The sequence below is a fragment of the Tympanuchus pallidicinctus genome, unplaced genomic scaffold (assembly GCF_026119805.1).
Source record: "Tympanuchus pallidicinctus isolate F22 unplaced genomic scaffold, pur_lepc_1.0 scaffold24, whole genome shotgun sequence".
NCBI classification, from domain to species: domain Eukaryota; kingdom Metazoa; phylum Chordata; class Aves; order Galliformes; family Phasianidae; genus Tympanuchus; species Tympanuchus pallidicinctus.
In genome coordinates, this window is record NW_026294741.1 from 9,676,115 (window position 1) to 9,692,291 (window position 16,177).

General features: G+C 45.9%; 1 protein-coding gene across 2 annotated transcripts in view; it reads right to left on the reverse strand.

Annotated features, from left to right (window-relative positions):
* BAZ1B (bromodomain adjacent to zinc finger domain 1B) overlaps window positions 1–16,177 on the reverse strand; it is a 52,030-nt gene that overhangs the window by 28,084 nt on the left and 7,769 nt on the right. For both annotated transcript variants that reach the window (XM_052688630.1, XM_052688631.1), the window contains exons 5-9: window positions 13,127–13,248; window positions 12,097–12,294; window positions 5,031–6,723; window positions 1,590–1,728; window positions 1,016–1,146 (exon numbers count right to left, since the gene is read on the reverse strand). In XM_052688630.1, coding sequence (XP_052544590.1) covers window positions 1,016–1,146; window positions 1,590–1,728; window positions 5,031–6,723; window positions 12,097–12,294; window positions 13,127–13,248 — 2,283 coding nt within the window. The remainder of the gene's footprint in view (window positions 1–1,015; window positions 1,147–1,589; window positions 1,729–5,030; window positions 6,724–12,096; window positions 12,295–13,126; window positions 13,249–16,177) is intronic.

Here is a 16,177-nt window from a genome sequence, read left to right on the forward strand (position 1 = left end):
GAGGAAATGCATTGGAACAGGCTACCAGGGAGGCAGAGGAGTTTCCAAGAAGTGCAGAAATGTGGCACTGAGGGATGGGGCTTAGTGGCATGGTGATGATAGGTTGATGTCATAAATACCAAGGTCAGTCTAGATGGTCTAGAGGACTTTTCCAACCTTAATTATTCTACTGTGTCAATTACACCATTTGTAAACTTGCTGAGGATACACTCAATCCCATTCCTTATGTCATTGATAAACATACTGAAGAGCATGAGTATCACTCGTGACTGGCCTCCACCTGGATACAGAGCTGCTGACCACAACCTACAACACCTAACCACTTCCTAGTGCAGTGTTTGACCACCCAGGCACCACGCCACCAAAGCAAAAATCACAGAGCAAGAGACAGATCTTTGGTTAATCCTTCCACCTCATCGACACATTCATGACAAGGTGAAGAGCAGGCTGAGCGGATGTGCAAGAGTCACTATTTGCCAAAATGGCCTCAATCAGCAAAGCTGTGAGTATCTACAAGACTTCTCTGCTTGACACTATCCCAGAGGGGTCTACAGAAAAGTAGTAAACAGGCCTTGAGATTTCTACAATGACAGCACCTGGTCGCAGCTTAGCTTACTGATTCCCAGAGAAAAAGCAGCATGTTTGTTCTCTGTGGCAAACAGATGAATTTGTGAGTTTTGTCACTGGTGGAGCTTAGCTTGCCGAGAAGTTTGGCACATGGTAAGTAAACAGGTACCAAGTAAAACAGAGCAGTTACTCTGTAGCTGATACTGACTGCTTTTAAGAGAGATGATCATATCCCATGGTGCTTCAGTGCTACACTGCAGTCTCAAAATCTGCAGCAGGGAGACCATAATGAACAAACTCCCCATGTGAGGGTTCCCCTGCGTGCACAGCAGGTTGGGAACAGAGGACTCCCACGAAGACTGGTCAGTTCTCCCTTCAGTTCATAAACCCATCCTAACAATCAGACAGCAACAAGGGAAAGATCCACAGAGAGGCTGGCTGATCATACCTCCTGAGCTGTAGTCTTTTCTGGCTTCTTCTTTTTTCTGATGAGGAAGGATGAATCTGTAGTCTATACTGTCATGTACCCAACCTTTCTCAATGAACAAGCCAGGGACCTCATCCGAGAACAGCCAATACCTGCAGGGCAAGGCACATGCACACGTTAGCAGCCACCTGTTACCTGTTTGGTGACTGTCACACACATACATCTTTACTTGCATGTGAGGGAATATCTGTTCTCAGAATTAATATCTGGGTGCATCTATACATTTAGTTGAGAAACTGGAAAAACTCTTATTAAAATTCATTCCGAGAGCACTCCTGCAAAACAAAGAGGGAGAAGACAGTAACTGGATTCTTGAGCACTGAAGCTCTGCTGGCTCGTGGGCTGTAACCTCCAAACGGCCAACTACGTAAATGAGTGAAAACTACCACATTCTGTACGCACAAACTTAGTTTCTGCTCTCCTCCAAACTTCAGTGCAGGCAGAGTACCCTCCACATCAGCCACTTCTTGGAAGCTGTTATCTGCTCCTACGGGAGGGAGGAGAGCCAGCAGCACGGGGCCACCTCCTTTCCTACCTGTTGTGATTGCGGTCAGTGCCAACCGGGGTTCTGCGCATCACAAGCTTGGCTTTGGCAATCCCATCCTGGAACGTCTTCTCAGCTGCAGCTTTATGCTTCCGGATTCTTTCTTCCTCTGCTTCCTTCTCCATTCTCACTGTTGGAATTAGCGTGTGGAAGAGTTAGCTTTCTGTTATTGCATATGTATATGAGTATCATCCTTCATTCCACTTGTTCAGGAAAAAAAAAATCATTTATTGGTAACTTTGGTTACGACTGCTTCAGCCATCCACCCTTCACATCATCTTCCACCCACCGCTATAGAAAAAAATTATCAAGAGGTGAAGTTTGGATAAGAACAGACTGGAGAAAACATTCCTCATTATTGTTCCTTATAAGTCAACAAAGTTGACTATTACTATATAACTACTGCTATGCAATTCCACATAACAGAATCAAAGATCTTTCTTTAACTACAGCACAACACAGAACAAGGAATTCTGCTCTAGTCGTCTCTAAGGCTGAGAGTAGAGCAGGAAGAACATGATAGAGATGAGCATGGCCAACAGGCACCTGCATCTCCACATCTGCAGCTATGAAGAATGGTGTTCCTACAAGTTCACATACTGAGCAGACAGATGCAGCACAACAGAAACCTCCTCTAGACACAAGTGTCTCACAACCATGAGTAAGTCTTAACATTTTGTTCTTTCCCAGATATGCCACCCTGTGGAGAAGCATTTAAAGAAATGAAACTGTGGGAAATATTCTTTTGCATTGAGAAAGTTTGAAGGCTTTTAAGACTTCTATAAAAAGAACCAAATAATGAAGACTTATCTTTACAGTAAAGAGTTTGAGCAGATGGAACAAGAGCATATGGAAGGGGTGAGCTGTAGGGCAGGCAAAAGCTAATATGCAGAGGTTGTACGCTAGCTGCTCACTCAAAGAGAAAGGCAGTTTCTTGCTAGAACTTTCCCAGGGCTGCTACCTACTCTCTTGCAGCCATTCGCTGCATTAAAATAGTTTTGGTAACAGTTGATTGGTAAGCATGTGCTTGGTTTCTGAAGTCCTGCCACCGTGACCAACCCTAACAGACTAATGAGATGTGCTGAAAGACATACCCCTGCATTTATTACACCAACCCAACTGACCAGCTTTCACATAATAACACACCAACACTGACCAACTTTCAGTAACTGCAGCATGAGAGTCCTCCCGTTACTTTCTTTTCTGCTAAAGCTGAGACCACCTTAGGAGTACTGGCTGCGATCTTCATAGGCTTAACTTTCAAGCAGTTGGAGCTTGCAGCTCCACAGATGTGACTCAAGCAGCAACAAGGACACCTCTGGCTGCAACACACACACACACACACACTCATCCACCAGCTCAACCACTCAGGTGTTTTGTCTGCAACTGCTTTACTTCCAAAAGACATTACCATTATTAAAAGTAAATGCAACTGACAGGGTGCAAAAGACACAAAAAGTCTGTCTGATGGAAGGAGCATGCTGAGATGATAACCACAGTGGGAATGAAGCTCTGTTTTCCACACGTTCCAATGACACAACCCCCCAGAGTCTGAAGCCCTGAGCAGATTGGCTCAGCATCACTGACCTCACAGCCCAACCACTGCACCATCAGCATTAACCCAGAACTCTGCTGCTATGAGGGTATCTTTATGTCTGCTAGTAACCACTGAACAGGTAAATGTAGTCCTGGATAACTGAAATGTTGGACTTTGCTGGATGGAAATGAAGTAATACAAAGTCAAACTTCGATGAAAGGCTGCATCCTTCTCTGCCAGAGAGAGCTTGTTTTTGTTCTGGACTCCAGGAATGAATCAAGCTACCCAGCACACAATCTTATCTTCTTCAGAACAGCATTGTTTTTCCTTCACATCTCACTAGTGTAAACTATCCAAGTGAAAACAACATGAAGCAGCTCAAACAGCAGTAGTGTCTGGATTGTGTTTCATTTTGTAGTAAGGCTTTGTCACAAACTTGCCATGAAACAACTGGAACACAAGATCCAGGGCCAAGCAGCCATCCAGCTGCAGTCTATTTGACACCTGATACTTTGTTTTTCTGCATTAGTGAGACAATGTTCCAGATGCTCCATGGGAAAAGGGAAACCAAAGTAAAATCAGTCAGTAAGAAGTTAACTGTATGAAATACATCTATAATGTATATGCATATATATAAATAAATGCAGAAAATCTGTGGGCGTGGTAAAAGCCACAGCTCACAGCACAAGAAGAAAAAAAGCAAAACCCATAATATTCAGAATGTCTATGATGTGGGAGTAAGAGATCTAAGCCAGACCAGTGTGATTTATTATTAGTACTGTATTCAGCGAGAGACCCCTGGTCAAACAGAAACCAATCTGCAGGGGAAGCAGCACAAGGCGTCACACCTGTGAACAAGCATCAAGCAAATGCACTCTGGCTGAGCATCAAGTGAATAGTTACCAGTTTTTAATTGACACTGAGATTGATGATTGATTCTAGTGAGACTTCCAACACCTGCATCCCTCACCAGACAATCTAAAAGGTGTAATTACTTTCAGTGCAAGTTAGGGTTGTGTCCAGTACGATACTTCCCTTCAGAGCCCTGGGATATTCCATAGAATTTACCTATCCTCGATCTCTAGAACAAATATTTCCAGACTCCACTAAGGTCACATAAACCAGGCTCCATGCGAGATCTTCATCCCTCAACTATTTCACAAAGGAAATAACCCAGGTGGGGTCATGCTGTCCACTTCCATCTGTCCAAGTTTACAAAAAAACAACCAAAAGAACACCAAACAAACCCAGAAGCACACTGCAGTGCTTCACTCTTCATATTCCACGCTCCTTAGCAAAAAGCGCTAATAGAGGCATCCCAAGTTCAGAGTAACTGGTGATTTATAGAGTCTTGAAGGGACAGCCTGCATTTATACAACTCCATTACAACTTCTTTGAAGTGAGAAACCACGAACAAAAGTTTGTTGCCCATATCCTTCTCTGAGAAGCCTGCTAGCATCAATCTGACAACATGCGTGGAGCATCTGCAGGAGCCTGCCATTAGCCAGGAGACTTCCCTGTGCAGAGTCAGAAGATCACAGAATCACAGCTGTTGAGACATTGTTTTTTTTTTCTCCCTCCTCTCCTGTCCTCCAAACAGTTTTTCTGTTCTCCAGCTTTCCTGAGTCTGACAGAATTAGAAGGTACTGTTTAAAAGATGCCCGCAGGCAGAACTAAAACCAGCTATCATTTTTAACATTCCAGATTTTGAGCCACCATACAAACACCTAAAGCTTTCCCCAGCCTGTAAGAAAGAATATTTGTGTCTTTCCTTTTTCCTTTAAGCAAATTCCTTAAAGGCAGATAAAGTTTTTGGAAAGACTGTCCATTAACGTACTCTGCCTTACACCCCACCCCCAGCACAGAAATACCCCAGTCTCCGCTCTTTTTCTTACCTCTCATTTGCCTTTCTTGTTGCTCCCTTTCTTTCTTGGCTTGGATAGCAAGAAGGCGTCTGCTCTTCACAGCACTGATCATATCATCAGCTTCTATTTCTACCCGGTGCTCAATTTTCACAATCTCATTTTTTTTCTTCTCGTTTCTCCCCATTGCATTTTCATCTTTCCCATTCTCCTTGTTCTTGGCCACCATTTCTTTCCGCTTCTGTTTTTCGGCTCTCTTCTTGTCGTTCTCCTCCTTCAGGATAGCGAGGCGCTCCTTCCACAGCTCGGCTGAGGCCTGCTGCTTGGCCTCTACGTGATCCTGCACCGAGTAGGTCATCAGGATCCGGTGGCAGAGCGCCCCGAGTATCTGCAATTTCTCTTCAGGAGTCAACTCGAAGAACTCCGACGTCTCCAGCTTCTCCAGAAACTCATCTTGTACTTCGTTATCTTCAAAAGTCGCCGAATCCTTGCTTTCATCTACGTTATCTGAGGCCTCGCTTTCCTCCTGTACGTCCGACTTGCGTAAGCACAGGCGGACCAACTCAGAAGCAGAATGCAACGTAAGTGGTATTTCAGAGAGCTTCATCCCTAGCTCAGCATAATCTTCAGCAATTTCATCCTGCAGCAGGGTCTGCAGAAGAATGACGAGTACCCGGTTCAAGTAAAGGAAGCCTCCCTTTTCTGCACAGAGAGCTTCCATCAAGGAGACTGCTGTAATGGGATACTGAGCATCTGGCATCAGTAGCCCTGAGTAACAGCTCAGGAATTCCACAACCATGGCAACATCCCCAAAGAGCGTATTAGGAAGCCCTTCTGGAGTATCAACCAGTTTAAATGTGGGCAAGTTCTTCCCCTTGAGATCTTGGTCCTCAAATCTTCTGTTTTTTTCCAGTTTTTCCTTCATCTCCTTCTCCTTGCGCTCCTTCGCTCTCTCCTTCAGTTTCTCTTTCAGCTTTTCCCTTTTCTTCTTCAGATACTCCTTCCGCTGCTCCTCTGTCATGGTGGCCAATTTCTTCCTGTGCTCGAGGAGCTCATAGCGCTTCTGTACCAGCCCTCGTAAGTCCTCAGGAAGTCGGGCACGATCCTCGTTCGAGAGCAGCCTGGCTGTTTTGGAGATGATGCAGGAGAGAGCACTTTTTTTGTCTTCCCGGTCTTTGTTCTCTTTGTAGTAGGCAATCAGATGCAGTGCTGCAGGAGGCAGCTTCTGCGGTTTGCTGGAAGACCGAGGGGTGCCTCCAGAGCTCCTGGGAGTCCTGGACACCTTGGTGGTACCTTTAGCCATGTCCAGGAGCGTCATCTGCTTCATTTTCATCTTAGGGGTCTTCAAGCCTTTCCCAGGAGACTTTGATTTCCCGGACGTTTTCTGCCCGTTTAAAACCCTTTTGCCTCTCTGCTTTTTGTCCAAGGATTTGTTGCTGCCCTTTCCCAGTCGGCTCCTCTTTGGAATGTGAAAGTTAGAATCAAGTTTACCAGGCGACATGATTTTCATCATCTCTTCCAACTCCTCTTTGGGACATTTTGAGATCTTGGAGTTTTTCATCTTCAGTGGGGAGCCAATAATAGATTTCTCCAAATGCACGTGACACCACAAGGTAGGGCTCAGTGGCTGACTCAAAGATGATCCATCAGTTTTGGATTTCTTGGAAGGTTTTCTGTCAGGTGACCCAGAGCTCTTCCTCTTGGTTGAGGGGTTGAGAGTCATATACTGAGATTAAAAGAAAGTGATTTTATATTAATATTGGAAGATATATGAAGGATCTAGATAGCTTTTACATATTTCTTCCCCGTGGGCAAGTAGCACACAGTACCTTAAGGTAACAAAGGCTTCTGCAATAGCTTTCATTACAATGCACAGCAGTCAGCAGGTTGATTATGAGATTAGCAGCTCATTCCAGAAAGTTAACATTTAACTTTGTAAAAGAAAGTATTGCATACACACACAAAAAGATTTTAAATGCTTTCCACTGCACTGCATAAAATCACTGTTTCCTCTCAAAAGGTGAATTTCAGAAGCTGTTTCACTTCAAGATTTCTTAGCAAGTCCTGTAGGGTCCAGTCTTGACCTCATCCAGGTAAAAAGTGATGGAGCACAGAGGTGATGGCTAACAGCAATTCAGAGACCTGCCTCTGAACTGCCTGGAAGTTTCACGATCCACATTTGCACTTTAAGGATGAGGTCACAAATGAAACTGAAGAAAGAAAATTCAATTCTGAATTCATGTAATAGAATTTTGTTTTTAAGCTGTTGAAATAATCCACCTGACAGCACACTTTCAGCATAGAGCAGTTTAACCCAGAGTCAGAAACTGATTTCAGCAACTCAATTCAGTTTCAGGAGTTCAGAAAGCCATTTCAATAAGTGAAAAATCAAATATCACACACTTATAAGAATATGACATTTAGGTTATGAATAAAATGACCAGAAAACAGCAGCTGAAGAGTCAAAAATTACGTAGCAATAAAAAACTCTGCAGTAGTTATCATAGATAAAGATGGAAGCTCACAGGAAGGTACTCGTAAGAACAGACTTAGGTAAAACCAGCTCACACATGCAATCAAGATTGTAAAAAAAAATAATCAGATTTTCTGGTCTCTGCACGTTCACTCTTGAAGGCCTTACTCCAATTTAAGAGTCCTCATTAGCTGTTTAGAGACTTTTTTTTTTTTACTAAAGATGGCACCAAAGTTGAATCTGCTTATCCAAGCATAACTTCATTCTACAAAAATGGTGTTGACTTCTCTATTGAAAGCATCCAGTGTTAACAAGTTACCGTAACTGTAAGTTAACAGATCCACAGCTCATGCTGTGTAATAAACTGCCAGTTATACAACAGTTACTTTGCCAGAACACTGGATTAAAAAGTTCTCCAATCACTTCTTGGTTTAAAATTCAATCTCCGTGCCGAGTGGGAAACATGGCAGAAGCACCATCCTGAACCACAAAGCTAGGGGCCTCTGCAAATCACATGGAAGATGTTAGCTGTGTGCTTTTTCCCACACCAGAAGCAGACTTGGAAAGGTTAAGAAGAGTCAAGTTAGAGTACAGAACAACTTGAATTCTTAATGTGAATTCTTGTGGTGGAGCTTAGGGAAGAGGTGGAGAGGTTAAGATCCGTTAGAGACTGTGAGAGGGAGATGGACTCTGTGAGAAAGCAGAGACTGCAACCTCCAGCCTGTAGTGGACTCTCTCCCTTGCCGTGGTCAAACCAAGAGAGCTGACTTGAGAGAAGAGGAATGGCAGCAGGTCCCATCTCAGTGACGCAGGCGGCGCCCTTCCCGACCAACCTCGGTTCCTCAGGTGCCTCTGAGTAACAGGGTTGAAACCCTGGAACTTGAGGGTGAGGAGGCTGAGAATGAGGTGGTGGAACAGGCGCCGAGATTTCCTAAGGAGAGGCGGTCGGCTCCACGCTTGCAGACCACCTCTTCCGGTAAAGAAAGGAGGCTGATAGTTGTAGGTGATCCCCTTCTAAAAGGAACTGAGGGCCCGAGATGTCGACCCGACCCCACCTGGAGGGAAGTGTGCTGCCTCCCTGGGGCACGGGTCAGGGACAACTCTCGAAAGCTGCCTGGGCTTATTCGCCCATCTGATTACTACCCCTTATTGGTAGTTCAGGTTGGCAGTGATGATGCTGCCAAGAGAAGCCTAAGGGCTATCGAGAATGACTTCAAGGGTCTGGGGAGGGTACTGGATGGTGCAGGAGTGCAGGTGGTCTTTTCTTCTATCCCTCCAGTGACAGGGAAGGACACTGAGAGGATCAAAAAAACCCTCCTCATCAATAAATGGCTTAGAGGCTGGTGCAGGCACAAGAACTTTGGTTTTTTTGACCATGGGGCAATTTACTCGGCTCCTGGTATGACGGCTGCAGATGGAGCTCACCTGTCTGCAAGGGGTAAAAGGATCCTAGCCCAGGAGCTGGCGGGCCTCATCGAAAGGCCTTTAAACTAGGTAAAAAGGGGGAAGGGGACAAAATGAGGGCTGCTGAGGTTGTGTGGGTAGTTCGAGGTTCAAAAGTGAACTTGATGGGTGGAGTTTGAAGGAATGGAGTGTGGCAGGGGAATGCTGCTTCCCTGAAGTGTCTATACACTAATGCACACAGTATGGGAAATAAACAGCAAGAGTTGGAGATCTGCGTGCAGTCGCATGGCTACGATCTCATTGTGATCACAGAGATGTGGTAGGACAGCTCACATGACTGGAATGTTGTCATGGAGGGCTGTGTGCTTTTTAGGAAAGATCAGCCAGCAAGGTGGGGTGGGGGAGTTGCTCTTTATGTGAGAGAGCAGCTAGGATGTATTGAACTGCACCTGGGGGAGAGCGGTGTAGCAGTGGAGAGCTTGTGGGTGAGAATCAAGGGGCGGGCTGCTATGGCTGACACTGCTGTGGGAGTGTGCTGCAGGCCCCCTGATCAGGAGGAGGAGGTTGATGAGGCCTTCCACAAACAGTTGGAAGCAGCGTCACGATCCCAGGTGCTGGTGCTTATGGGGGACTTCAATTATGCAGATATTTGCTGGAAAAGCAATGTGGCCAGGCACATGTGGTCCAGACGGTTCCTGCAATGTGTTGAAGACAAGTTTCTGATGCAGGTGGTGGAGGAATCAACAAGGAGAGGGGTACTGCTGGACCTTATTCTCACTAACAGAGAAGGGCTTGTCAGGGAAGTAAAGGTCGGGGGCAGCTTGGGTTGTAGTGACCATGAGATGGTGGAGTTCAAGATCCTGAGTGGAAGAAGTAAAGCAAAAAGTAGGACTGCTATCCTGGACTTCAGGAGAGCCAACTGCAATCTCATGGGCTAGGGTGTTGGAAGGCAAAGGGCCTGTGAGAGCTGGTCAGCATTTAAGCAGCTCTTCTTCCAAGCTCAGGATCGGTGCATCCCTGTGAGGAAGAAATCAGGAAAGAGTGGCAGGAGAGCTGTGTGGATGAGCAAGGAGCTCGTGTGCAAACTCAAAGGAAAGAAGGCCCATGAAATGTGGAAAAAGGGTCTGACTACTTGGGAAGAATACAGGAATGTTGTCAGGGCCTGCAGGGATGCGACGAGGAAGGCTAAAGCCCACCTGGAATTAAATCTGGCAAAGGGGATAAAGGATAATAAAAAAGGCTTTTTTAATTACATTAACAGTAAAAGGAAGACTAGGGAGAATGTGGCTCCCCTGCTAAGTGATGGGGGTTCTGGTTCTGGTAACGGGGGGATGCTGAGAAGGCAGAGATACTGAATGCTTTCTTTGCTTCTGTCTTCAGTGAAAAAGCTCCCCCTCAGGAATCCGAGACCCTGGAGGTTAGTGAGAGGATCTGGGGAATGGAAGACCTCCCTGCAGTCAGGGAAGAGGTGGTCCGGGAGCGCCTAGGCAACACCAATGTTCACAAATCCATGGGACCCGATGGGATGCATCCACAGGAGCTGAGGGAGCTGGCAGAGGTGATTGCTGAGCCGCTTTCTGTCATCTTTGAGAAGTCTTGGAGGACGGGGGAGGTGCCTGAAGACTGGAGGAGAGCCAATGTCACTCCAGTCTTCAAAAAGGGCAAGAAGGAAGATCCAGGCAATTATAGGCCAGTCAGCCTCACCTCAGAAAGGTGATGGAACAGTTTGTGCTGGATGTCATCTCCAGACAACTGGGAGAAAAGGCGGTTATCAGGAGTAATCAATATGGGTTCACAAGGGGGAGGTCGTGCTTGACCACCTGGTGGCCTTCTATGATGTTGCCTCTGGCTGGGTGGATGGGGGGAGAGCAGTTGATGTAGTCTACCTTGATTTCAGCAAGGCATTTGATACTGTCCCCCACGATATCCTTATAACAAAGCTGAGGAAGTGTGGGATGGATGAGTGGACAGTGAGGTGGGTTGAGAACTGGCTGACTGGCAGAGCGCAGAGGGCCGTTGTTGGTGGTGCAGAGTCCGGTTGGAGGCCTGTGAGCAGCGGTGTTCCTCAGGGGTCTGTGCTGGGTCCGGTCTTGTTCAACATCTTCATCAATGACCTTGATGAGGGGATGGTGGCCACCCTCAGCAAGTTTGTGATGATACAAAGTTGGGAGGATTGGCTGACAGCCTGAAGGCTGTGCTGCCATTCAGTGAGAGCTGGACAGGCTGGAGAGCTGGGCAGAAAAAAACCAGATGAGGTTTAACAAAAGCAAGTGTAGAGTCTTGCATCTGGGCAGGAATAATTGCATGCACCAGTACAGGTTGGGGGATGAGCTGCTGGAGGGGAGCTCTGCGGAAAGGGACCTGGGTGTCCTGGTGGATGACAGGTTGGCCATGAGCCAGCAGTGTGCCCTTGTGGCCAAGAGGGCCAATGGCATCCTGGGATGCATTAAAAGGAGCGTGGCCAGCAGGTCAAGGGAGGTGATCCTCTCCCTCTACTCTGCCCTGGTAAGGCCTCATCTGGAGCACTGTGTCCAGTTCTGGGCACCCCAGTACAAAAAAGACAGGGATCTCTTGGAAAGTGTCCAGCAGAGGGCCATGAAGATGATGAGGGGCCTGGAGCATCTCTACTATGAAGAAAGGCTGAGTGATCTGGGTCTGTTCAGCCTTGAGAAAGGAAGACTGAGAGGGGACCTGATTCAGGTCCATAAATATCTAAGGTGTGAGGGCAGAATGGCGAGGCCAGACTGTTTTCAGTGATGAGTGGAGACAGGACAAGGGGAAACGGCTGGAAACTGCAGCATAGGAAGTTCTGCACCAATGTGCGAAGGAACTGCTTTACAGTGAGGGTGACGGAGCACTGGAACAGGCTGCCCAGGGGGGTCGTGGAGTCTCCTTCTCTGGAGATGTTCAAGACCTGCCTGGATGCCGACCTGTGCAACCTGCTGTAGGGAACCTGCTTTGGCAGGGGGTTGGACTCGATGAGCTCTGGAGGTCCCTTCCAACCCCTACAATTCTGTGATTCTGTGATTAATGTGGACCACTGCTTTAGACAACTAAAGCGTGTCACTCCATACAGATGTCACAGATGACAAGAGCAGGGCATCTGCTCTGTAGGCCTCTTGAATTTTAGCTCAGGAGTAGCAGAACCAAACCAGCATGCTGAGAACTGGTTTTGTCATCCATTCCCCACCTTCCGAAGGAAATAGTTTTAGGAACTCTTACCTTATGCGGGTCAAGCAAGAAATCACTAAATTTGCTGGGGAGAGAATATTTCTTCACCAGCTCATCCTCCACCACCCACGGGGCGTTCTCACCGATGCCAGCGCGCAGTGCGTTGTGCCGGATGAAGTACCTCAGGATCTCCTTGTTGGGAGGACGCTCCGTACGGACCAAGCTGTCTGCTGGCACGTTGCTAATGATCTTGGAGATAAGCACACATACTGTTAGCATCTAACATCTAGGCACATGACAGACATCACATGGCTAAAAGGAGTCACGGGCTGGTACACTGCCTCATGTCCACAAACTATTACACAAAGACTCAGAAACAGAACTGAGATACATAATAGAGATGAGTAGGGGACTCAGCCAAAAAATCCTTAGAAGTATTATTTTATGTTATAGACTTCTTGCCAAAGCCCATTGCTTTACTTGGCAACTACGGAAGTCTCTGACCTTTCCTCACACATGCTTGCTACTAACCTAGAAGCTTTTACATGTTAGTGTTTATTTTGTCTCGATTTCTGCCCTGATACCAGACTCTGCAAACAGTACTCATTAAGCTGAGGTCAGTGCTGCCTCCATCAAATGGCAAACAGATGACAAAAAGCATGCAGCAGTGATGCAGCTACGCAGAGCTTCCACAAGCACAGTTCCCTGTCATGCTCAGTGAGGTTCTGTTAGAACAAAAGCAGCTGCTCCTGCTCGCAACTATCAGCATCCCAGCCCTCACCATGTTTCATTCACAGCCTGATTGCAGGTGAGCCAGGAAACAGCAGCATCTCTAAAGCCAGTGCAGCACTGTCTCAGCTCTGTGCAGTACCAGGGGATTGTCACGTGTCTCCACACACAAAACCAAACTACATATAGGAACAGTGAGACTAGTCAGCCCTGCTGGTAACTGCAGACATCTTGCTTCCAACACCAACTCCATCAGGAAGTATTATGTCATATTACATACACTACCTATAGATTATTAAACTGAGCTTCCATGCTCATGTTATAAGAGGAAAGATTCAAGCAGTCATCTCACCTTGTCTTCATTTTTCAGCTTGACATCATACTTGTGGGGCAGGAATTTTGGTGGAACCCACTTTCTTTCTTCCTTTTTCAAAGAAGTAGGAAGCTTCCGAGGAGACCGACGTGCTCGATCATCTGATAAACCAAGAGAAGACACTAAGTGTCTCAGTGTTAGACTTCTAAGAAGTTAAAGAACTCTGATGTTAACTGGAGCTGTGCACCCTCACCACCTACACAGTGTTTGGTTAAAAGTAACCAGATTAGTTTTCAGAAACATTCTTAAGACAGAGGCAGAAAGGGAAATCCCAAAATAGGTGTGAAATCAGTGACCACACCTGTTTTCAAGGAGCATAAAGGACTACTAGCACTACTTAAACTCATCTCCTTAAGGAAGCCAAGCTGCAACTACTTCTGAAGAGGCAGAAAAGTCGTATGAAGTTTACAAATTGACACTAGGTTTTATGATCTAACTGGCAACCTGCTTAGCTGGCTGCTGCTTAGCCAACTGGCTCTGTCATGACATATTTCAAATAATTCTACTGCATAATTCTATTGCAGGAGTTTAATTTGAAGTCAGTAATTCACTTCCCTGGTCACTAAGTGACTTCCAGCTATGTGCTACCGTGCATGTGAGCTAGTTTAGCTGTGGATTTTAAATATATTCATACAACTTCCCTAAATCACTCTCAGGAGAGATGTAATTGCAAGAGCACAAAGGAATCACATCTCCTCGCCAGCTGACACCAGGCCTATTGTTTCCACATTCAGGTCGCACATTTCATCACTTAAGACAAAAACCCAAGCTTATTGAACAAAGCAATCCCCAGATGTTTTTCACACTTGTGGCTACGACTCAATGAAAGCACTAAAGTAAGCCTGACAGATGAAAATAATTGCCTGCTAAGTATAGACAGAACACAAGTTATAAGATGCTAGATTAAGTCAGATTTTTTAATTTGCGTATCACTGTCGCACATTAAGTCCTACCGCATTTGAACTTCAGCAGTGTATATATAAACTGCAGCTTATGTATATCACAACCAATTTCTGCCACCCATCTCCTCTAAAAATCAGGAGACTCAGTAAGGTAACAGACCACAGATGCCAGGGGCTGCCTGCACCATCCACATAAACACATAGTTACTTCCTGCCTTCGCCGTGTATTCCACACAATGAAGGTTCAATTCTGTTCCAAGTGCTACTCATTACAGAGGTTCTGAGTAAACAAAAAAAGCACCCTGAGTTTTGTAATAGTACACATGAAAAGCGACTCATCAGCTCCCCACAAGCCTTGACTTCGACCTGTTGTTGTTCCGCATTTGTATTGAAGTCTTGGTAAGTTAACAAACACCAAATCATGTTTTTTCACTCAACAGCACACTGGAAGCTGCACACAAGACACTTCAAGTTGTGTAAAGGATCTGCTTTTAGAAATCTGGTTCAGTGTCCTAACTGGCAGTGCTCTCTCTGCTGCAGATGTGTACCACATGACAGACTTGTGCCTACAGTTAACATGGCACTGCTCGGTCCTGGCTCTGACTCTGAAGGACTTGGCCACACACCACTCTGCAATAGGCCTGCAAGTGACCTCTCCATGATTTAATACCTACACTCTAGAAATAGGCATAACTGAATTGCAGCTCACCAAACAGCAGCTGGAAATCCAAGAGAAGATTGCAATAAATCACTACACACTCCTTCCTGAAGTTATTTTTATAAAATGCATACCTTAAGTACATTTTTTGATGCACTGTACTGGAACAAAGCTTACATCAGCCACACTCCTGGAACCTTACAAAACACCCACGTGTTGTTGTCTCCTATTCATCGGTTATTTTAGATTTTCCAAAGCAGTATTAGCTCTGTGTGCAGCTCAAGCTGCAGAACTTGCCTTCAAGAGCTCATCATCCACATTCAGGAAAAGCTAGCCTTTCGGTTCTGCAGACTTCCTAGATTTCACTCCCTAAGCAACTAAACACACAAAGCTACTTTAGACTGCACATCTGACAATAATTCCTGTATGCAGCTGCATTTTTTTTTCCCCCAACATAAGCACCATAATCTCCCAATCAAGGAAACCAAAGCTGTCTTTCAACAGAATCTGCAAGTTTGACATGAGTGAAACACTTGGGTTAACTGTGCCCCCTGCTGAGCTCAGAGAACGACACAGTCCCACAACAGGCAGTGATGCAAAGCCTCAGCATTCACTCTTGTTCAGTGACCTCAACACACATCAACAGTGGTTCAAATATGTAACACGGGAAAGAAAAAGTGCAAGTAAGCATGGCGAGGTGACCCACAGAGGTTATATGCTGTCTCCTGCAGCTGCAGTCAAGGGAGCACTGCAGGAGTGGGGTCTTCATTACTGCTGCAAAAGTATGCTGTAGAAATACAACATTATTGTAACAGACTCTGGGATATATCTTCCAGAATGAGTTGACGCCTATGGACAATGTTCTGTAACAACCACGGACGTAAAAGCATAGCATTACATACCTTTTAATAAAAGCCTACATACAAGAAGAGTTGGAGCGCTCACTGCTTCTGGTGATTATGGTATGAGACAGCTGGCAGGGTTTATCTTCTACAGAAAGGGAAGGACAACCCCACTTTACCAGGGGGCAACTTAAGGCAGGTCAAACGTGAGCCATGGCCTGAGAAAGGTGCAGGGATCCCTGCTCCACCACAGAGACGCGCCATGCTGCACAGCAACGCTGCCAGTCTGCACAGGACTGCAGCTGAACGCAGCTGGTTGGAGCACCACTCACCACTGAGCAAATTATCACAGCAGTCCTTATGAAAGATCTCAGCCCAAAAAAGCTGCTGTAAATCAAAACAGTTTGTAACTTTTTCCAGTACAAATCAGAAACAGTTGACAATTACTAAGCCCAGAAGAGAGCTTGGAACAACTTGTATTCTGCTCCTGATTCCACAGCTAGCTTGCTGCGCTGCCTTCGAGCTCCCCCTACTCTGTACCAGAGGAGGCTGTACACCTTTCTTAGATGCTGGACTGACTACTTACAACAAGGAAGCAGCTTATTGCACCTCTTTGTCTTCAAAATTC